This window comes from Lampris incognitus, chromosome 14, assembly GCF_029633865.1.
Source record: "Lampris incognitus isolate fLamInc1 chromosome 14, fLamInc1.hap2, whole genome shotgun sequence".
NCBI lineage: Eukaryota > Metazoa > Chordata > Actinopteri > Lampriformes > Lampridae > Lampris > Lampris incognitus.
This window is the reverse complement of record NC_079224.1, coordinates 15,527,650-15,550,919: the sequence shown is the minus strand read 5'-3', so window position 1 is coordinate 15,550,919 and position 23,270 is coordinate 15,527,650. Positions and strand designations below refer to the sequence as shown.

The following is a 23,270-nucleotide window of genomic DNA, read 5'->3' as shown; positions in this document are numbered from 1 at the left end:
TGTCGCACCACATGGGCATCTGCATTACGTATGACTGAACGTGTATTTGCACAGCCTAAAAGTCCACGTATGGGTTTTATTCTTGTATTTAAGTGGGCCTTGGTGGTATTGACGGGTTAATTGCTGTGGTTACAAATGGGCCCATCATCTGTCACAGCCATGTGTACGTACTACTAATGCTGTCCGTGCACCATTGCCAACACAGGGAAGCCTTTGTGTGCCAACAACTGACACACGTCTCAATGACCATCTTATCTAGGGCTCACCTTCCGGTGCTATTTACCTCTCTTTATCTCCCCCTGCCCTATTTTTGTCTCCCCCTGTAAAGGTTTTTTTTGTTGGTTTATCATCTGGGGTATTGGTCAGGAAGGATTTTTGTAGCGTATGTGCCTTGTCTTTGTAAAGACAAGTTTCTTGGCCGCCTGACATTAGGTCTCTGTTCCAGCCTGTCCAAATTGCAGCATAGAGGAGGGCCATTCTCCTCTCAAGCTAGGCTTGTTTTCCAATGTCTGGACAAGCATTTGGTTGTGCAAAGCACATCTTGTATTGGATCGACTGGCTCTCCAAACGAAAGGCTTTACACTTGCCTCTGATCAGTGCCTTTGTTGGGAAGTATGAATCTACTTTATCTCTATCATGCCCCCTCCGTCACTGACCCCTTCCAGCCTGACTTCATTCCTGTCCCTTCACTTGTCTCTCTCCTTCCCCTCTCTGTCCATCTTCCTCTCCCTGTCTGTCGTCCTCTTGCTTCTTTCTCCGAGGCTTCTTGCACAGCCTTTTCACGGCGGGAACGTTGCACCATTAAGCCGCCTCACCATTCTGTGTAAAAGGTACGAAGACAGAGCGGGGGGGGGGTCGTTGTTGTTCTGGCAGCAGTCACGAGTAAAAAGGGACAGCCAGAGGGACGGGACAGCCGACACTGTTGTGTTACACGTCGTGATGCCCCTGCCTCCGGAACGCCGGCATGCCATATAAGATCACACACTGGGACGGCATTTGTTTGGTTTGGGGTAAAAGAGCCAAGCTGGCGTAAAGACGAGTCTTCATCGCGGCAGTGTTGCGGGATCTCCGTGTAAAAACGGCCTCTGTTTCTGCTGAATGAGGCAGTATTGGCTTATCAGCCAGTATTGTTCGAACACAATACACCAATTCTCTCCCTAAGAAGTGGATCCATATATTGATCACCAGCCCCCATTAGGGTTAGGGCGTAGTGCTGCTCCCATATGCCCCGTCGTTCTGTTTTAAGGCAGATAAATGCCCCAACCTCCCCATCTGTTTTAGAGATTAAAGGTATGAGCCGCAATTGACACACAGAAGCAGCTGCCCCCCGCTCCCTTCACTACTGCTGTTATTTTCACCAGACTTCGTTATTCCTTGTGGCTGAGAAAAAACAGCCGATGCCATTTGTGTCTCCATTTCTTGAACACACACACACGCACACACACAGTTGACCCGCCGGTGAGACGCGTCATGGTGCATTGTTGTCAGTAGGGCGCTCGTGTTGTTGTTGCAGTACTCCACTTAGCCTTGGCGGCGTATTCCCATTTTACCTTTTCCAAATTTGACCTTAAACACAAATCTCACATCCAGTACTGGCTAGGCCGGTAAGCTATGAGACGATATGAGACCGTAGCTGGTGGAGGTTTCGGAGGGTCGGGGGCTGTTCTCGAAACGGTAATTTTGACAAAGAAAGGAGCTGGCATTCGACATGATCTCTCGGGGAGGGAAGCCGAGCCTAGAATGAGAATTACACCAAGGAGTCCAGTATCCTTACAGGACCAAACACGGGTACGTCACCGTGTAGAAAAACTGCAGTGAAAGCTGGGAGACATCATCCTGGGTAAGACATCACTACAGTACCCAGGAGACACTTCAGCGCTCCAAGGCTCAAAAACTGTGAAGTGTGTCATCAGTTACAGTGTTCAAGAGTTGCTCGTCTTGCCTGTAGTCTTGGCCTTGGTTTATCCTTTCATCCATGACTGACACCAGCACACACACACACACACACCCGTCAGCACACACACCCCCCCCCCCCGTCAGCACACACACCCCCATCACAGATGTCAGTCTAAGACGTCTTATTGAGCGGCAGTGAAACTATGTTGTAATAGTTTACTAAGCCAGGATCTGAGTCACTGGAAGTGAATTGTTGTTGGACCTGTTGAGTTCATCTGTCACCGAATGGCAGCTTTTTTTTCTTCTTCGTTTGTTGTTTGTGTGTGTGTGTGTGTGTGTGTGTGTGTGTGTGTGTGTGTGTGCGCGCGCGCGTGTGTGTGTGTGTGCGCGCGCGCGTGTGTGTGTGTGTGTGTGTGTACACTCGAGCACACACATAGAGGCCAACCCCCTTGTTAGTTCGGTTACTGAGCAGTGTTGGTAATTTCGAAGCCGAGGCACCTGTTCCTCCCGGGCGCCACATTCTTCTGATCACTGTGTCGCTTTCCAACTCTCTCTCTCTCTCTCTCTCTCTCTCTCTCTCTCTCTCTCTCTCTCTCTCTCTCTCTCTCTCTCTCTCTCTCTCTCTCTCTCTCACACACACATGCACAACTCATGCAGTAATCAAGAGGGAGCTCAGCTGGCCCATCAAAGCAAAGATGTGCTCAACTCTCAGAGATGATGCACACTCAGCCCAGCCAACCTACACACACTTGTTACTCCGTGTGTGAGAGGACATGCCATTAGCTTAGCATCCATTCTGCGCTCCTCGACCATAGCACGTACAGGCTGTCCCCCAGCCGGGCCAAACAATTACCTCATCAGAGAATTGTTCTCATCCTTCTGTCCATGTGAACTCATTTGGTCATAATACTAGAAGTACAACACACACACACACACACACACACACACACAACTAGGGATGGGTGTCGTTAAGAATCCCACACACAAACACACACACACACACAACTAGGGATGGGTGTCGTTAAGAATCCCCCCCCCTTTTTCTCCCCTATTTTTTCGAGCCAATCACCCCACTCTTCCGAGCCTTACCGGTTGCTGCTCCACCCCCTCTGCCGATCCAGGGAGGACTGCAGACTACCACATGCCTCCTCCTATACATGTGGAGTCACCAGCTGCTTCTTTTCACCTGACAGTGAGGAGTTTCGCCAGGGGGACGTAGCGCGTGGGAGGATCACACTATTCCCCCCAGTTCCCCCTTCCCCCCAAACAGGCGCCCTGACTGACCAGAGGCGGCGCTAGTGTAGCGACCAGGACACATACCCACATCCAGCTCCCCACCCGCAGACACAGCAAATTGTGTCTGTAGGGACGCCCAACCAAGCCGGAGGTAACACGGGGATTTGAACTGGCGATCCCCGTGCTGGTAGGCAACGTCACACGGCCGCCCCCCGTGGGTCTCATTAAGATTTTAACACGACTACTACTCTTACTGATACTACGTATTGATCCGGTACTTTAACGGTACTCATCCGTTCTTTTTGTTATTTATTTAAGAGAAAAAACAAAACAAATTAAGAACAGAGTTAACATTGCTTTATTTTCTCATGTCTGGACAGTGTTGCTTTTAATCAGCAACCCGTGTTTGTATGATTTGGTGAACTCCGTGGGGGCTCCAGGCTGCTAGCATACATAGCATACCTGAGGTGGATGGGCCAGCGAGAGATGAACGACGAGCCAGGCAGTCGAAAACTGCGCATTCCTCCGCCTGTATTTGATGCACTTTCGCTAGGTGTTTCGAAAGATTGCTTGTGTTTCCGCCCTTACTTGCATCGGACTTGTTGCACTCGTGGCAACAAGCATTGTCAGTATCGACCCTAGTGAAGCACCACCAGACTGTTGACCATTTGGTTCTCTCTCCGCCATTGTCACTAAGAGCAGGCTGTGTGGGTATGACAGGCTCCGAGAGAGAGACCTCTCTTCTGGATCGGGAGCGAGTTGGTGAGATAGAAGGTGCAAGATCACCTTCACGAAGGCCAGATGAATAGGAAATGTATTTTCTTAATTTCTCCAGTACCGGTAGCAAAACCGTTAACATCGAAGCTCATCAGTACTACGGCTTTTAATAGCACCGGTGCTGGTTTAATACCGGGTTTTGCTACCCATCCCTACACACAACACACAGCTATCAAATCACTTTATCTGAGGAGACCATCTCCATCTCTGGAGCACTGAGGGGCTTTCTACCCCGCAGATTTATGTCAGGGATAGCTAGCTCAGTCATAAGAGGTGTGGAAATGGCTGTAGGGTGTAATAGGATATAGTTTCTAGCTTGGCTGGGTTAGCGAGCCTAGTCACATGGGGGCAATGTTTGCTTGCATGCTTTTGTTTCTTAGTGGGAGTGTTGTGTTAAGACCCAAAGAAGGCTTCAGGCAAGGTACAGCGTGAAGGCTTGCTACATGCTCTTTGTTCAGGATCCAAACTCAGCCCCTCTGACACAGCATGAACTTGAGCCTTGCAGCCACTTGTGGCTTTGTTCTCGTCCAGTGTACTGTTAAACTAATGGTCCCCTGTTCATATTTCTCCTTTAGTATTAAAGCCACTTTGTTCCACAAGTGTGTAAGCCTTTATAGCGGTTGCATTGGTGGCGCTACATCAACAACTCAGGGCTTCTTAGAACATTGTGACATGGTCTAAGCATCGGCTTTGTGTCGGATGTAGTTGCCCACCGGGGACCGGGGTTCGCGCCTCGGTCTCGCCAGATCCGACTGTGGTCGGAGTCAATGAAGCAGCAACATTGGCAAATGCTGCTTCGGGAGGGGGGGGGGGTCGGCTTGTGTTCGTCACATGATATACATCTCTGTGTGTGCCGGGAAAACAGGCGTTGGCTTGGCTCGCCTTGTCACGGAGATGGCGAGGCGGTTCCTTCGACACCGCCAGTCGGAGAGGTGCAGTTGGCGAACACATACAGTACGAGGGTGGGTATTTGATCTAAAATAGGGATGGATTGGCCACTAAATTGGGAGAAAAATGTATAAGAGAGAACATTGTGACACACAGGTGGGTGACAAATGAAAGGAAAAACCCGAGTGCTTGACCCCTGTAGTGAGGGGGTCCGGGGGCTCTGTTATGCTGTGGGGGACATTTTCTTGACATGGTTTGGGTCTACTTGTCCCCTTAGAGGGAAGGGTCACTGCAAATCAATACAATACAAAGTTATTCTGAGTGATCGTCTTTATCCTATGATGAGACATTTCTATCCTGATGGGAGTGGTCTCTTCCAGGATGACAATGCCCCCATCCATAGGGCACAAGGGGGGTCACTGAATGGTTTGATGAGGATGAAAATAATGTAAATCATATGCTATGGCCTTCGTAGTCACCAGATCTGAACCCAGTTGAACACCTATGGGAGATTTTGGACCGACATGTTAGACAGCGCTCTCCACCACCATACGACTGGGGGTATGGCCTTTAAATAATATTGCGATATTTTTAGGCTATATGGCGATACATGATATATATCTCAATATTTTGAAATGCCCTCTAAAGCACTTCATACATGCTCAATTTAATCCTTTGAGGCATACGATCACACCAGTGTGGTGGTCCTAGTAGTCCCTGCAACATATGTCTGCACTAAAACATTGTTTATGTTCATTAGTGGTTTCCACTGGAACAATTTTAAACTTGCATGCAAAAAGGGGAATTCAATTCCAAGTGAAATTTAACAAAACATTACTTATTCAAACCAGGCAATCGCACACATAGGCCTTTAACAGCTGTAATATGAAAGTAAATAATGGCGTGGAGATGTGGACATGCAGAGTTTCAGGCGTTCTTCGTTTTGTAGGGAGTTGCATTTCAAATGGTGAAACAACTTTGTGGCACTGCCACCTTTTGTGGCAGTGGTTTTACTGCATATTTTCCAGTTGTTTGTTCAACATCTTCTTTGCGATCCCCAAACCACTGCCACATGATGGATCCAGCGCTGCTCCTTTCTGGAACCAATTCATCTGCCTCCGTCTTCTGTCCCGAACTCGACGTGGATAAACTCGCTTTGGCGCTTCACTTCTTTCGCTCTCTCCAGGCTGTTTCTCTGTTCCCTCCAGATACAAAAACACACGCCTCACTTAGACACGTCACGCACACTCGCCCAGTACAGTGGCCGGGATGGGCGGGTGGGTGTGTGCTACGGATGTATGTGAGTTTTCTTTAATTTTTGTGTCTGTGAGAGAGAGAGAGAGAGAGAGAGAGAGAGAGAGAGAGAGAGAGAGAGAGCACGAGAGAGAGAGAAAGAGGGAAATAGGAGAGAGCGAGAGAAGCGAAACGTCAAAGCGAGTCTCATGCCGGCAGCTTAAAAAAAATCACGTGACAATTTGTACTAGATCTTTGCGATGTAGTCATTTACTACATCCCACATAGAACAAGCCACAATGCATCGAGTATATTTGATATATCGCCCACTCCTACGCCACCATCATCAAAACGCCAAATGAGGGCGTATCTTGGATGAATGGTTTTCCATCCCTCCAGTGGAGTTCAGAGACTTGTAGAATTTATGACGGCAAACACTGAAGCTGTTCTGGAGGCTCGTGGTGGCCCAACGCCTTATTTTAGACACTTTATGTTGGTTTTTCCTTTGATTTGTCGCTCCTCTATGTAAAGTGCATTGTCATGACTTACCTACAGGGCAAGAGATTAGATGGATAGAGGGCCAAACATATCTCCCTATATACACTACCGTTCAAAAGTTTGGGATCACCCAAACAATTTTGTGTTTTCCATGAAAAGTCACACTTATTCACCACCATATGTTGTGAAATGAATAGAAAATAGAGTCAAGACATTGACAAGGTTAGAAATAGTGATTTGTATTTGAAATAAGATTTTTTTTACATCAAACTTTGCTTTCGTCAAAGAATCCTCCATTTGCAGCAATTACAGCATTGCAGACCTTTGGCATTCTAGCTGTTAATTTGTTGAGGTAATCTGGAGAAATTGCACCCCATGCTTCCAGAAGCAGCTCCCACAAGTTGGATTGGTTGGATGGGCACTTCTTTGAGCAGATTGAGTTTCTGGAGCATCACATTTGTGGGGTCAATTAAACGCTCAAAATGGCCAGAAAAAGAGAACTTTCATCTGAAACTCGACAGTCTATTCTTGTTCTTAGAAATGAAGGCTATTCCATGCGAGAAATTGCTAAGAAATTGAAGATTTCCTACACCGGTGTGTACTACTCCCTTCAGAGGACAGCACAAGCAGGCTCTAACAGGTACTATTTAATGAAGATGCCAGTTGGGGACCTGTGAGGCGTCTGTTTCTCAAACTAGAGACTCTAATGTACTTATCTTCTTGCTCAGTTGTGCAACGCGGCCTCCCACTTCTTTTTCTACTCTGGTTAGAGCCTGTTTGTGCTGTCCTCTGAAGGGAGTAGTACACACCGGTGTAGGAAATCTTCAATTTCTTAGCAATTTCTCGCATGGAATAGCCTTCATTTTTAAGAACAAGAATAGACTGTCGAGTTTCAGATGAAAGTTCTCTTTTTCTGGCCATTTTGAGCGTTTAATTGACCCCACAAATGTGATGCTCCAGAAACTCAATCTGCTCAAAGAAGTGCCCATCCAACCAATCCAACTTGTGGGAGCTGCTTCTGGAAGCGTGGGGTGCAATTTCTCCAGATTACCTCAACAAATTAACAGCTAGAATGCCAAAGGTCTGCAATGCTGTAATTGCTGCAAATGGAGGATTCTTTGACGAAAGCAAAGTTTGATGTAAAAAAAATCTTATTTCAAATACAAATCATTATTTCTAACCTTGTCAATGTCTTGACTCTATTTTCTATTCATTTCACAACATATGGTGGTGAATAAGTGTGACTTTTCATGGAAAACACAAAATTGTTTGGGTGATCCCAAACTTTTGAACGGTAGTGTATATACACACACACACACACACACACACATAGGTGATTGACAGTTGATGATTGCTTATGGCGTGAAACAGGCTTGTACTGTCTCATATATAATTTACTTAACTAATTGGATTTTATATATATATATATATATATATATAAGATTGACAGCTGATGATTGCTTATGGCATGGAACAGGCTTGTACTGTCTATTAAAGAATTTACCTGACTCACTGGATTATTTTGCTCTTTATTTGTTGAGCACTTTGAGTGTTTCTTTTAACGAATTGTTTTATATATGCTATAAATTCAACCAAGGCTGTTTAGTTTTAGGTTCATCAAGTAAAATTAATGCTTTATGCTTTCCTTCACCTGTGCCAGGCTTGATGATGGGTTGCGTCAAGAGCAAAGAGGACAAGGGGCCGGCGCTGAAGTACCGTCCGGAGAACTCGATGGCCGCACCGGTCAACGCACACCTGGGGCACTACGGGCCTGACCCCACCCTGATGGGTCATTCCCCAGCAATGAAGACGCACAACAACAGCTACAACAGCCACGCAGCTGCTCTCACACCGTTCGGAGGGGCATCCTCAATCATGACGCCTTTCGGCGGTGCTTCCACCTCCTTCACCTCGGTGGCAGTGAGCAGTCCCTTCCCCAGCGTTGTAACAGGTCAGTTGGTTTTGTTAATAAGAAAGTTCCGACAGTTTACAAAAAAATGGCAAGATATGAGACAGTGTGTCAGTAAACCCTGAGAAAACCCTACGCTTTTTTTTGCAAGGTATGTTAATCATTTTGATCAGTGACTTTAATGAAAATGACTTGTCTTGATATCAAAAAGAATAAAGCATCTCATCTAACGGAAAGAAATTCCTATAACACATGGTTCATTGAGATGTTTGGTCGTGGGTTGGCATAGTTACTTCTCTCTCTCTCTCTCTCTCTCTCTCTCTCTCTCTCTCTCTCTCTCTCTCTCACACACTCACTCACTCGCTCAAGCAGACATACACGGATGAGCCAAAACATTATGACCACCTGCCCAATATGTTGTTGGTCCTTCATGTGCTGGCAAAACAGTGCCAACCTGCTGAGGCATGGACACTACAAGAGCCATGAAGGTGTCCTGTAGTATCTGACACTGAAACATTAGCAGCAGATCCTTCAAGTCCCGTAAGTTCCAAGGCGGAGCCACCGTGGATTGGACTTATCAGTCCAGCATGTCCCACAGATGCTCAGTCAGACTGAGATCTGGAGAATTTGGACGCCAGGGAAATACCATGAACACTTCACCATGTTCCTCAAACCATTCACAAACAGTGTGCAGAGTGGCAAGGGTGCAATATCCTGCTGAAAGAGGCCACTGCCATCAGGGAATACCATTGCCATGAAGGGGTGTACCTGGTCTGCAACGATCTTTAGGTAGGTGGTACATGTCAAATTGACATCTACATGAATGGCCAGACTCAGGATTTCCCAGCAGAACATTGCCCAGTACATCACACTCCCTCCACCGGCTTGCCATCTTCCCACAGTGCATCCTGGTGACATCACTTCCCCAGTTAAACGGGGCACTCATAGATGACCATCCACGTGATCTAAAAGAAAACGGGACTCATTGGACCAGGTGACTTTCCTCCACTCCTCCAAGGTCCAGTTACAACACCTACGTGCCCATTGTAGAAACTTTTAACAATGGCCAGGGGTCATCATAGGCACTCTGACTGGTCTGCAGCTACACAGCCTCATATGCAGTAGGGTATGATGCACTGTGTGTTGTGACACATTCCTCTCACAACCATCATTAAAATGTTCTGTCACTGGTGCCACAGTAGACCTTCTGTCGGTTCGGACCAGACAGGATAGCCTTCGTTGCTCTCGCACATGGGTGAGCCTTGGGCGCCCAACACCCTGTCACTGGTTTGTGGTTTGTCCTTCCTCAGACCACTGTTGGTAGGTACTAATCACTGCTGACTGGGAGCACCCCACAACACTTGCCATTTCAGAGATGCGCCGACCCAGTCGTCTGGCCTTAAAGATTTGGCCCTTGTCAAAGTCGCTCAGGTCTTTACTCCTGCCCACCTCTCCTGCATCCAACACAACTATGAGAACTGATTGTTCCCTTACCTTCTAATCTACCCAGACATTGACCTGTGCCCTTGTTTGGAAATAATTGACGCTATTCAGTTCACCTGTGAGTGGTCATAATGTTTTCGCACGTCAGTGTAAACACATATCAAATGAAGTAATCTGGTCCCGAGGGGCTGTTAAAGTCTAATCCTGCTCATTCCTCCTCCAGATAAGCTTATCAGACTTCTGTTCTCTTTCTGCACTCTGCCAGGTCACAGGCCTGATATGACAGACCATATACCAGACTCTGAGCGGCGCTGCTTTTCTTATAGCGCGGGACGGAGTCATTTCAGTTTAACCTCTGAGACTTGACGTATTCTGTATGTTATCCTTCCTTAAAAAGTAAAATAATCAAGCGGTGTTGGTTTAATTTTGATATCGAGGATTCAAGCCTAAATCGGCTCTAAGCAGCAGTCTCTTTTTGGATGCAAAGCAACTCGTGGATCTGGAAAGTGACTCACTCTCTCATTAACATGCTCACGGTCAGCTTGTTCATCTCCGGAAAAAATTTTGTTGCTACATTTTTTTGTTTGCGTCACACAACGCTTAGATAGCACTGTTTGCCCTTAGATAGAAGGTGCCAAGTATTGGAGTGGAGAGGCTTGGCAGTAGCTGCAAAGCAATGAGAGGTTTCGCAACGGGAGAAATATTCCTCCTGCTTTCTATTTTATAATATTGTGATAATATTCATATGAAATGTCAAAGAGGTATTTAGTTATTGGAGCTATTTGATTAATTTGTGTTTGCTTTTATTTCATCTCTTTGAGAACGTAAAGCCGGCATTTAGGGCCTCAGTTATGTTTGTCATTACAACTACCATCCTGTGTTCCCATTCACATCAGGCTGAGTTAACTTACAAGTTAGGATGCTCAAAAGCTGCGTTGTGATCGGATCAGCCAGGCTACCTCTAGAGGTGGATGAGCTCACGATGTGTCAGAATAGTCTGAAGAGTGTGGGCGTCCGGGTAGCGTCACGGTCTATTCTATTGCCTACCAACATGGGGATCGCCGGTTCGAATCCCCAGTGTTACCTCTGGCTTGGTCGGGCGTCCCTACAGGGGACAATTGGCCGTGTCTGCGGGTGGGAAGTTGGATGTGGGTATGTGTCCTGGTCACTGCACTAGCGCCTCCTCTGGTCGGTCGAGGCGCTTGTTCAGGGGGGAGGGGAAACTGGGGTGGGGTGGCGTGATCCTCCCTAGTCTGGTTGATCCTGGCGAAACTCCTCACTGTCAGGTGAAAAGAAGCAGCTGGCGACTCCACATGTATGGTAGGAGGCATGTGGTAGTCTGCAGCCCTCCCCAGATCGGCAGAGGGGGTGGAGCAGTGACCGGGATGACTCGGAAAATAGGGTAATTGGCCAAGTACAATTGGGGAGAAAAAGGGAAGGGGGAATACAGAAAAAGAAAAGAATAGTCTGAAGAGTCTATATACATTCAGGTCCCTAAAAACACATACATTGAAAAGACATCATCAAACGGTGCCCATATTCATCCCTGGTCCCGCCACATTTGTTGCTCGCCTCCTGAGTGAGGAGTGCAGGTATTAAGACACATGGTGCACAATGGTCCCAGCTGATGCTTTGTGCAATCCAAACAAATGGGTTGGTAGCAAGCAAGGCAGCAGGATCCTGCTGCAAACCACAAGAGAACAACTGCCACTCACTTGGGTCACAAAGACAGGGGTATGGAGGCAGATATGCTGGTGACTCAGAAGAGGGTGACACGGTTCACAGGTGTCACCAGAGGTCTGTGTTCTCATGAACGCGTTGCAATGACAGAGGCCACAATGAAAGGACACGTCTAACCGAAGCCTGTGACCCTGTCCTTGTTCAGGGGTATACAGATATCCCATGATAACCTCTTGCAAAATGTACAAGAATAAAACTTTAATAATCTTTCTCTTTAATATTCTTGGAGTTAAAAGAAGATGGCGAAATATAAAACTGTCCAAGCCAACTAAGTGATGGAGCGGTCACAAGATGTCCTACATTAAGCTGTTAACAAACCTTAGTGATCTATCAGGTGCAGGGTGTTGGTTCGGTCCATGGGGTTGAAAACTGGGGGATATATTCAACTTTGGGGGGCTTCCCTGAGACCCTTTAGGAGAAAGTATGTATTTGTTTACCCATTGTTCTCTGCGTGTTTTCTCCGGGATTTACCGGCCGCCAGAGTCGATCGGACCTGCCGTACGATAACTCTAATCCGTAGATTGTGATGTCCCACTTTTCAGGTGGCGTTACATTTTTTGTGGCTCTCTACGATTATGAAGCCAGGACGTCAGATGATCTGTCGTTCAAAAAAGGGGATCGCTTCCAGATCATCAATAACACGTAAGTACACGGACTAGCGTGATATTGGATCGTTGACTAATTCTCGCTACACGGTTGTGTTTATCCCGGATTTAGACGCACGTCTGTGTGCGTGCAGGCATGGTCTGTATTTGTGCATTGAAGTACCCACTTTGGTGTGGGTGTGATTTTAATCCCTTGTTGTATTCAGGTCTGGTATTGAGGGTGAAAGCTGTCTGGGTTAATGGGTCCTTCAAATGGGCCATCTGGTTAGCCCCCTCCATCTCTGTTTCACTCTGCCCAGATTTAAGGCTCGGCTCAATACCGGCCCGATCCTCCATCTAAAATCCATTTGTTTTGGACATTGTGAAACCTCTTGTATTATTATTATTATTATTATTATTTATCATTATTATTGTACCATTGTTTTGTTGTTTGTAAACAAAATTACAACAGTAAGATCATTTTTACTTTTATCAAGCTTTAGGGCTCTTTTTTAAAGATATTTAACTGTTATTGATGTGTTCATGTCACAACATGCTTGAAGAAATATGAAGAAATGTAGATTTGCAGAATTTTTTTCTCCAAATGCCAGGTTGTAATTTTAAGAAATCATACATTCAAATGTTGGTTTTGTTCCTTGCAGGTTTTCATTTTGTTAGAGATGTAAAAATTTTTGAAATAGTAAATGCGCGGGCGTCCCGGTGGCGTAGCAGTCTATTCCGTTGCCTACCAACGTGGGGATCACAGTTCGAATCCCTGTGTTACCTCCGGCTTGGTCAGGTTGCCCCTAAAGACACAATTGGCCATGTCTGCGGGTGGGAAGCCAGCCGGATGTGGGTATGTGTCCTGGTTGCTGCACTAGCGCCTCCTCTGGTCGGTCGGGGCGCCTGTTTGGAGGGGGAGGGGGAACTGGGGGGAATAGCGTGATCGTCCCACGCGCTACGGCCCCCTGGTGAAACTCCTCACTGTAAGGTGAAAAGAAGCAGCTGGCGACTCCACATGTATCGGAGGGGGCATGTGGTAGTCTGCAGCCCTCCCCGGATCGGCAGAGGGGGTGGAGCAGCGACCGGGACGGCTAGGAAAAGTTGGGGTAATTGGCGGGATACAATTGGGGGGGAAAAAGGTGATAAAAAAAAAAAGGTAAAATGTCCATCACGATCCATCTTTTACTATTGTTTAGTTCATGTATTTGTTTCGCTCTTTCTGCAGTGAAGGGGACTGGTGGGAGGCCCGCTCCATCAACACGGGAGAGAAAGGTTATATCCCCAGTAACTATGTGGCCCCAGCAGACTCCATACAAGCTGAAGAGTAAGGGTCCCATTTAGTTTACTCTATCCCTTTAACCCTGGTTCACACAATACGGCCCTGTATTAGCACAGACAGCCAATGGCACTCGAACGGCTGTTCACACTCATACCGCCAACACTGGCAGGAACCAAATGTACCTTTTTGTTGTTTCTTCTTCTTTGTTTCAAATGTTAAGCGAGGATTAATCAAATTTTGTAAGCAATTATTTGGGGAAACCGGAAAGCTTTTGGCTCCATAGGTTTCAATCTGGTCCTCAGGGGGTCCCAGCACTGTTGGTTTTCTCATTTTACTAGGTAGTTAATTACATCCACCTGCTGTCAGGATATTTCTGCCATCTAATCGGTGAGTTGTTAAACCCGGAACAACAGGTGAATGTAATGAAATATGGTGGAATAGAAAACCAGCAGTACTGGCAATACCTGAGGACCTGATTGAGAACCACTGCGTTAGGTGAGTGGCGTTAGGTAGCTTTAAGCGAGTGAACTGTCTTCTTTGTGCTCAGTCATCAAGAACATTTTAGCAGAGAATGTGGGAGGGTTAAAAATACTTGTTTACTTTTCCGTATTTGCCATTGGAGTGAGTTGGAAAATTCTGCTCCCATCGCCCCTCATCACCCATTCTCTTTATCAATACGCCAACATTTCCCCCTCAAGAAGTGTTTTTGCATGTCCCGTTTATTTTTTTATTTGAAATTTAGCGTTTCCAATCAGGTTTTCCTGTGTTGACGACACCCCCCCCCATTTCCTAACGAAGGCAGCATGATGAGGCTGGGCGATGACACACTGTGATGGCCCTCACCACATAACACATGACAGGACACCAGACAATATGGCCCTGTATCCCCACAGACAGCAGTGGCACTCAAATGGCTGTTCACACTCATGCCAGCAACATTGGCAGGGACCAAATATACTCTTTTATTTATTTACTAGCAGAGGTACCCGGCGTTGCCCGGGGAAAATGTTCTCACCAAAACAACCAACGACCAGATCTTTATGATATAAGCGATGATGAAATATAGGATAATTTATGATATGATACATGTGATAAACGAATGTCGAATAAACGAATGTTACTAACGAAAATGATCAAATGTCATAATATTGAATCCATTCATCAAGCTTCTTTGCCAATGTGTGTATTAATCGCCACAAATCCGCCGCCGTCACAAATCGCCACAAATCGCCACAAAATAAACTCTTTCGCAAATAAATCAAATTTTTTACTTGGGTTTTGAAATATTGCGATACTTGATGACATCAAGGATGACGTTGAGCCTGCCTACTGTGTTCTTGGTGGAAAGCCAACAGTTTACTTTGTCCCATGGATAAATGCAATCGGAAGCAAAACAACAGCAAATTGCACTCAGCTGCAAAATGTAATGGGCATGTTTGCGCTGTAATATCCTTTGCACAATATCTTTTGTGAATTGGACCTTGAGACGGGGCAAATAAGGGTTGCAAGTGATGCACAATTCATGGTGCCATCAGCGGCCATGATCCATTCTTTATGAATTCGCCTCTCGATACAGAGTGAGTCTTAGAAAATGAGAGACGTCCCCAGATAGAAACAGGTGAAAGAGGAGGGGGAGTTGACAGGAAGTTAGAATAGTTGTAATCACAATCAAATTCAGTTCTCTTTCAAATCAAACATCTCAAGATATCAGTGTAAAGTATTGTTCTTACAACTGCATTTATAGTCTTCTTTTTTTTTTTTACTCAAACATAGTAACTTAACCATGTCATGTGATATGCTACTTCAGTACACTTTAACAACAACTATTACCACAACCACTATAGAAGCTTGCAGATGAACATTTAATATCCAGGAATTCACATTATAGACACTACCACTGACTATCCCTGTAACAAACGGGCCTCAGTTTCAAACATTGACCATAGCCCGCCGAGCCATATACTAGGTTTTGAGCTAGTCTTGTTAAGCTGTAAACTGTAATGAAAGATGTTGAGGCATCTTGAGCGCGGATTCTTATTCTCAGCACCATCCGGCTTACTTTTGTGTGGCCTAGCAATTTCATGTCTGGGAACTTCCCAGTACAACCGGTATTTCTCTGTTTGCAGCTGAGTCATGGCGAGTCGAGGGTCTTGTTCCTTGGTTGTAGTTTTCAGAGGGAGGAGGAGTGTGTTTCATTCATCTGTCCAGATTCTATCAACCCGTGTCTGTAATTTAAACTGACAACCTCTAGTTTTCATTTCAAGCCTCTTGGCTGATGCCTTATTAATGTGATACTGACGCCATGTTCCTCATCCACACACCAGAACAGTGCCTGAGACTTAGCCACAAATCGGGTTAGACGATTCCCACACAAAGCTGATTTTTCACGGGCGTTCGTGTTGTTTTGTAAATCATGTTTGTCAGTTTTAAATCACATTTGGGTTTTTTTTGTAAATCATGTTTGTCAGTTCTGAATAGCGTTTGTTCTTTCTTAGATCACATGTTTCCGTTTTAAATCGCGTGTGTCAGCTCGACAGTTACGCAGGAATAAGAATCCGATACGAGGTGTGAAAAACAGGAAAGAAAGTGAAAGGAAAATAACTGCCCGTTCTTATCCACAGATGGTACTTCGGTAAACTGGGCCGCAAAGATGCGGAGCGCCTCCTGTTGGTTCCTGGAAATCAGCGAGGCACTTTCTTGGCTCGAGAGAGCGAAACCACCAAAGGTAAAAAGGATTTTTACTCCGCAAAGACATATCTGTGTAAACACACCGTCGCTATAATGCAACTGCCACACACAAAGCAAAAGGAGGGGAAAAAAAGCTTTTTTATATTATCCATGTGTGTACCTGTGGTCCTGACTCGGTAGGTTTACTGCACATGTAAGTGGATCCTTATGGAACCAGCCGGTGAATTCGCATTACAAATATCAGTCTTCTTTAATAATTTTTTTTTCCATGTTGGTTGGATTTTTTTACAGCTTACCTGTAATTTAACTAACTTTGCAGTTTAAAGCAAATTATGAAGAAATGGTGACAGTTGAGTAACATCTAACCTGCCGCCTGGTGATTTTTAAAGGTGCCTATTCTCTGTCTATCCGGGACTGGGATGAGGTGAAGGGAGACAACGTCAAACACTACAAGATCCGCAAGCTGGACAACGGCGGTTATTACATCACCACTCGGGCTCAGTTTGAGACGCTACAGAAGCTGGTGAAGCACTACACAGGTATGAGGCACAAATGCACGACTCCCGCCTTACGCTGACTGGTATTCAGGGAGCACTTAGAGAAACTGTTGTTTACCGCTGAACAGACATCTCAGCCATGATGATATCTGCGCTTTGTTGTTAACTTCAGTAGATCCCGTCAGACGTGTGCGTTTAAATTCACGGCCACTTAGATGCTTGGTTTGTGGACTCGGGTGAAGCTTTAAGAGTGGTCCTTCGCTACTTGCGGAGTCATTTTGTGTTTCAGCTCATCTCAGCATGGCGACTATGTTTTATGCAGTCAAAGAATGAAATGCTTGAGGTGGAAAATGCATTATTCAGCTACAAATCTGGTGCCGGCATATTTATTAAATATTTTTTCCACAGGGAGGTTTTGTTCTCTGTGGCGGTCCCGAGCCTGACCCTGGGACATGCTTTCCTTGGCCGTGACAGCTCAGTATTCATAAAAATAAAAATAAAAAAGTCGAAAGAGGCTGAATTTTCTTTTTGAAAAACAGAATGGTGCAAAAGTATTATTAAATCAGCTGTAATCTGCAGGATACGGATATGCCGGCCGCAGTGCACCTCGGCTAGAAAGCAGGAAGTTGTGATGATAAAACACACTGGGGACGAGCCGCTTATAGACATGTCTGTGAGAATTCAGTCACGCTCCCACCATCTGTCTTCGTTTTCATAAACAAATGGCTGCATAAGTTAAACTGCAGCTCAGATGTATGAGCTGAAGGCTTTTGTTGAGCGGATGGTGATTTATTTCGTGCATGTTCCTCTTGCCCAGTCTGATATCGATGAATATTTAAAGGGACTTAACCTGACCACTGACTAACTGGATTTCTCTCAATAACTCATCATTGACTCTCATTGCTAACTTTGAAACTCCCTGCTTTCAAGACTGTGTTCTACACCAGGCGTCTGGGTAGCGTAGCGGTCTATTCCGTTGCCTACCAACATGGGTAGGATTGCCGGTAGAATCGCCTGTTTGAATCCCCGTGTTACCTCCGGCTTGGTCGGCGTCCTACAGACACAATTGGCCGTATCTGCGGGTGGGAAGCCGGATGTGGGTATGTGTCCTGGTTGCTGCACTAGCGCCTCCTGTGGTCAGCTGGGGCGTCTGTTTGGGGGAACTGGGGGGAATAGCGTGATCCTCCCACGCGCTACGTCCCCCTGGTGAAACTCCTCACTGTAAGGTGAAAAGAAGCGGCTGGTGGCTCCGCATGTATCAGAGGAGACATGTGGTAGTCTGCAGCCCTCCCCGGATCGGCAGAGGGGGTGGAGCAGCGACCTGGGTGCTCGGAAGAGTGGGGTAACTGTGCACCAGCAACGGGTTGTGCTAACGGGACAGTGGCATGGAAAAGCCATGGAGGACAAGTCAGAGTGATGGGAAATGTAACTTACTGACTGGTTCACTGGGTGTAGTAACAGGCTGGTTAACCCCGCTGTCTTTCCCTTCCTGTGTACAGAACTCAGACGGGAGGTTTCACCAAATGGTTAGTGCTGCATAGTCGGCTCAATACTTGACATGCACCGTGCTGAGTGGGCTTTCTCAGTACACTGCATGTTGCAAATACTTATCACTGCAAAAATCCTTAAAAAAAAAGTCATTCGGTCTCTTATTGAGTCTTAGATTTTTGTTTGACCCCCCCCCCCTTACTTGAAAAGCAATATCTGCCAACGTTGTGTAATGCTTTCAGTTATTTCCGCTGCAGTTTCACCATTGTTGAGCTTTTTCTTGACATGTGAGAGAAGGGCATGTCAAGATAAGGCGGACCACTGCTCTAGTTTATATACGATGAACCGAGACCACTGAAACGATCTCTGACCGTTGGTCGTATTGATTTAAAGGAACCCATATATTATTTTAAGATGCAGTACTAAAATAGATAATTTCTTAAATGACCACTGGCAAATTGAACCACATCCCAAACTCACAGTTATACTTAGAATAGAAACCTAATTGTCAACTCTGATTTAAGATGGATGTTTTTGCAGTGTTATTTGAGTCCATACATTAGTACCATATGATAACCATTAGTATACTGTCTGTGAATGTTCTCATTCATCCAGGTCATGGTTATCCAAAGGAATTGAATCAAGTGCAACTGGACTTGGAATACTGAAATATTACACAATCTCCTGAGATTGATTGAATGCACCTTGGCCAAATACTAACCAGAAAAATGCAAGGAATGGTGGGATGGATTATTAGTCGTGAGACGTGAACATTAACAGTATGACAGTAGTCACGTCAGCTTTCGGCGTCCTCAGTGTGGTTTGAATGTATTGTGCTACAACTGTTATGTAGCATGTTAACAAAGGTTCATGTGCTGGCCGCATGTACACGATACAGTTCCTATGGCTAATGCTCCCTGTAAAGATTGTGTATGTATTGATCACTGTGGACAGTGGTTGTGTGTGTGCCACAGGCTAGTAGTGTGCATAGACTGTTATGCACATGGACTAAAATGGAATGGCTGGCTGGAGATGTCACCAAGCTCTAACCTACGGGTTTGTTTTATACAAGTTTCTTTCTTTTTTTCTCCACATCTTATCCAGAGCATGCAGACGGGCTGTGCTACAGACTCACCACTGTGTGTCCCACGGTGAAGCCTCAGACCCAAGGCTTGGCGAAGGATGCCTGGGAGATTCCCCGAGAGTCTCTGAGACTGGAGCTCAAGCTGGGCCAAGGCTGCTTCGGCGAGGTTTGGATGGGTAAGTCGCTGCGCCGCCATGCTTCTAAATCCATTATGTCAATCTGAAGTACACAGACATATCATGGCTTTCACAGGAAATTCTTCTGTTGAGGGGAGAAAAAGAGATTATCTCTTTTTAATGGTCGAATGTTTCTTGAAACGTTTGAATTCAGTAGGTTTTGGAAAGTTTTAATGAAAATGAATGAACGGAAGCGGTTATTGGGTAAACGAAGTGCAATGCTAGCTTACAAATGGGAGGAAAACTTGATCATAAAACAGTGATTTGCATATTTTAACCCTCTATACCTAATTATCACCCATATAGCCAAGTATGTTGACTAGAAACAAGTTATACTGCATCTGCCGAATGGAGGGGAGGATACACATTAAAACACAAAGGACGGCAGGGGTCAGCCCTGCTTCAACAGAATTCCATTACGTCCATTGCTCAAAGGCACTGTGTATGGATGGAGATTTGGGGGCCCGGCAAGATTGAGGATCATTTTATCTACAATTCCTACATCGCCACACACCCACATTCATGTGCTCTGTAGTACTGATGTTAACACTGAACATAAACTAGTAAAGTCTATACTAGAGCCCAGCCGATAAATTGGCGTGCCGATATTATTGGCCGATTTGAGCTAATTGTGGATCAATCGGTATCGGTATAACAGCCAAAACTGACAATTAAAAAAGAAACGGAGAGACAAAACGTGGGTCCTTTAACCATGTTATGACTGTAGTCGTTGCATAGTTTGTAGCTCCACTGTTGGAAACACATGTGTTTGGAATGCCATAAATCACAACAATCCGCTGACCCAAGCAGAGTCGAGCAGAGTAGCCCACAGCTAAAATATCTGTGTTCATGGTAAGTTGATAGTTGTCATGTGAAATACATTATTTAAATAATAATAAATATCCCTACTATTATTATTTAAATAATAATAAATATAATAAATAGCTGGTCTGATGCCGGTGAGCTTTAATGAATTGTGTTCCATGACTGCTGGGATAGGCTCCAGCACCCCCGCGACCCTGACAGCAGGATAAGCGGTTAACATAATGAATGAATAAATATCCCCCATCACATCTCCTCTCAGCTTGAATAAGCCTGACAACATTTATGTCAGCCATGCCTTGTTTGGCTGCAATAACGTGAGTGCCAGTACCATCAGTCAAACATCAAAATGATGTTGAACATTACAGTAGTTGAGGCAGCACGGTGACGCAGTGGTTAGCACGGTTGCCTCACAACAAGAAGGTCCTGGGTTTGAGCCCCGGGTTAGTCCAACCTTGGGGGTCGTCCTGGGTCGTCCTCTGTGTGGAGTTTGCATGTCCTCCCCGTGTCTGCATGGGTTTCCTCCGGGTGCTCCGGTTTCCTCCCACAGTCCAAAGACATATAGTTCAGGTGAATCGGCCATACTAAATTGCTCCTAGGTATGAATGTGTGTGTGTGTGTGTGTGTGTGTGTCGGCTCTGTGTGATGGCCTGGCAGCCTGTCCAAGGTGTCTCCCAGCCTGCTGCCCAGTGACTGCTGGGATAGGCTCCAGCATCCCCGTGACCCTGAGAGCAGGATAAGCGGTTCGGATAATGGATGGATGGATTACAGCAGTTGAGTGGTGTAGGCTAAGTCAAGTCCATTTTATTTGTATAGGCCAATATCATAAATTACAAATTTGCCTCAGGGGGCTTTTGCAGCAATACAACATCCTGTCCTGCATCTGTTGACAAACTTGATTGTAGGCTTATGTATCAAAGCGTGTGGCCATTCTAGCGAGTAAACAAACATCAGTCCTATCCTTTCTCCCGCGTCACTTCTAAAATGTCTCTGGCAGCATCGCTTACAGCAGCTTTTTAACGCTGTCCATTAGTGATGGGAAGTTCAGATCTCTTTACTGACTCGGATCTTTGAGTCTCGTTCAGTAAAACGAACGAATCTTTTTTCAAATCGTTCCTTCATTTTGTTCGTTGGAACTAGTGTGGTGCTGTAGCAGTCATCTGAGTGATGACAGAAAGAGCGTGGTTCTCTAACACCAAGAGCAACATGGTTTTCTTCACTTGGTAAAGTATTGTACAAGAATTCACTTTTGTTAAGCTCTTAAGCAACCTTTTGGACTATAGCTTGTTGAGTTATTCAGTTGAAATGACTGATTTCTTCAACTGCTCATACGAGAGCGCTGTGCCTATCAATAAAAGATATCATGCTACTCATTCTATGATGGCTAGTCACTTTAGCTTACCAGGTCATTGAAGACCTATAGTGTAGGAACTCATAGTTCCTACGCTGAGAATATGAAGCGGTCGTGTGACAAATGAGGGAGAGGGGCGTCTGGGTAGAGTAGCAGTCCATTCCGTTGCCTACCAACACGGGGATCGCCGGTGCGAATCCCCATATTGCATCGGGCTTGGTCGGGCGTCCCTACAGACCCAATTGGCCATGTCTGAGGGTGGGAAGCCGGATGTGGGTATGTGTCCTGGTCGCTCGGGGTTCCTGTTCAGGAGGGAAGGGGAACTGGGGGGAATAGTGTGATCCTCCCACACGCTACGTCCCCCTAGTGAAGCTCCTCACTGTCAGGTGAAAAGAAGCGGCTGGTGACTCCACATGTATCGGAGGAAGCATGGGGTGGTCTGCAGCCCTCCCCGGATCAGCAGAGGGGGTGGAGCAGCGACCAGGACAGCTCGGAAAATGGGTTAATTGGCCGGATATAATTAGGGGGAAAAAGGGGGGAAACTCCAAAAAAAAAATGGAGCGACTCAAACCCGAAGACCCGTAGTACTGATTTGTGAATCAGTCAGTCGTACACTGAGAATAGGCAGCAGTCATGTGACAAGTAAATGAAAGACTCAGACCAGAAAGACCCATTCGTGATGAATCAGTCATTCCTACACTGAGAATATCCAGAGCTCATGTGACAAGTGAATGGAAGACTTGGACCCAAAAGACCCGTTCATTTACGACTCTGGGCCTATAGCCATCACAATTCAGATGAACGAAACGAACGGCACGGTCCAGGGAAAAAATAATCACTCACTGAGATGGCTCGTTACTCCCGAGTCAAAAAAGATTAGTTCAAAATAAATGTATCGTTCACGAATGACACATCAGTAGTCTCCACTGGTTCCCCACAAAGCTAGCTAATGCCATGTTTATCAGTGCAAGACAGCTAACGCTAATGAACGCTAAAACTAAGGCGTTTACCTTCTTCTGCCTAAATGAAGTAGTGGTAAATATATCTGCGACTCACATGTCTGTAGTTCCAGTCAGTTGTAAATGATTAAACCAGAGGGGACACTTAAATAAACGTGAGCTGAACAAGGATCTGACATGGCTTGGTAGCAACACAAAGTCATCTAGCTTCTCTTTCAAACCTGTAGTGTGAAATCCCAAAGTCACGAGTCCTCGCTGCAGACAGTCATGGGGTATTGGATGTGTTCAGCAGCAACGTTTACTGTGTCACTGTATCGGTTCCCTGTATTGGTTTTAGATGGCGTGCTTTAGAGGGTGCCAAATGGTGGTTGAAAATTTATTTCTCGGAGCTTGCACTGGATAGAATTAAAAGAGTGCTGGTAAAGGGATAGACTAGATATGAATATGCTACACTGAAATCAAGTTTGTTTTTTTAAAACTTTATTTTCCAACCTTCAAGTCAGTGGAACAGGTATACAGTACACACAAACAACCAAATGAAGAGAAATATGTAGAAATCCCCCCCCCCCCCCCATAATGCAATTATAGACGTCCGGGTAGCGTAGCGGTCTATTCCGTTGCCTACCAACACAGGGATCTCCGGTTCAAATCCCCGTGTTACCTCCAGCTTGGTCAAGCGTCTCTACAGACACAATTGGCGATGTCTGTGGGCGGGAAGC

The 23,270-nt window shown here is 45.7% G+C and overlaps 1 protein-coding gene across 2 annotated transcripts in view; it reads left to right on the top strand.

The window, feature by feature from the left end:
* Positions 1–23,270, top strand: part of yes1 (YES proto-oncogene 1, Src family tyrosine kinase) — a 49,988-nt gene that overhangs the window by 14,578 nt on the left and 12,140 nt on the right. Inside the window, exons 2-8 of one of the 2 annotated variants that reach the window (XM_056293500.1) lie at positions 8,189–8,479; positions 12,163–12,262; positions 13,433–13,531; positions 16,108–16,211; positions 16,564–16,713; positions 18,171–18,197; positions 19,264–19,419. In XM_056293500.1, coding sequence (XP_056149475.1) covers positions 8,194–8,479; positions 12,163–12,262; positions 13,433–13,531; positions 16,108–16,211; positions 16,564–16,713; positions 18,171–18,197; positions 19,264–19,419 — 922 coding nt within the window. In that variant the 5' untranslated portion in view covers positions 8,189–8,193. The remainder of the gene's footprint in view (positions 1–8,188; positions 8,480–12,162; positions 12,263–13,432; positions 13,532–16,107; positions 16,212–16,563; positions 16,714–18,170; positions 18,198–19,263; positions 19,420–23,270) is intronic. The other variant, XM_056293501.1, reaches the window with a different exon arrangement.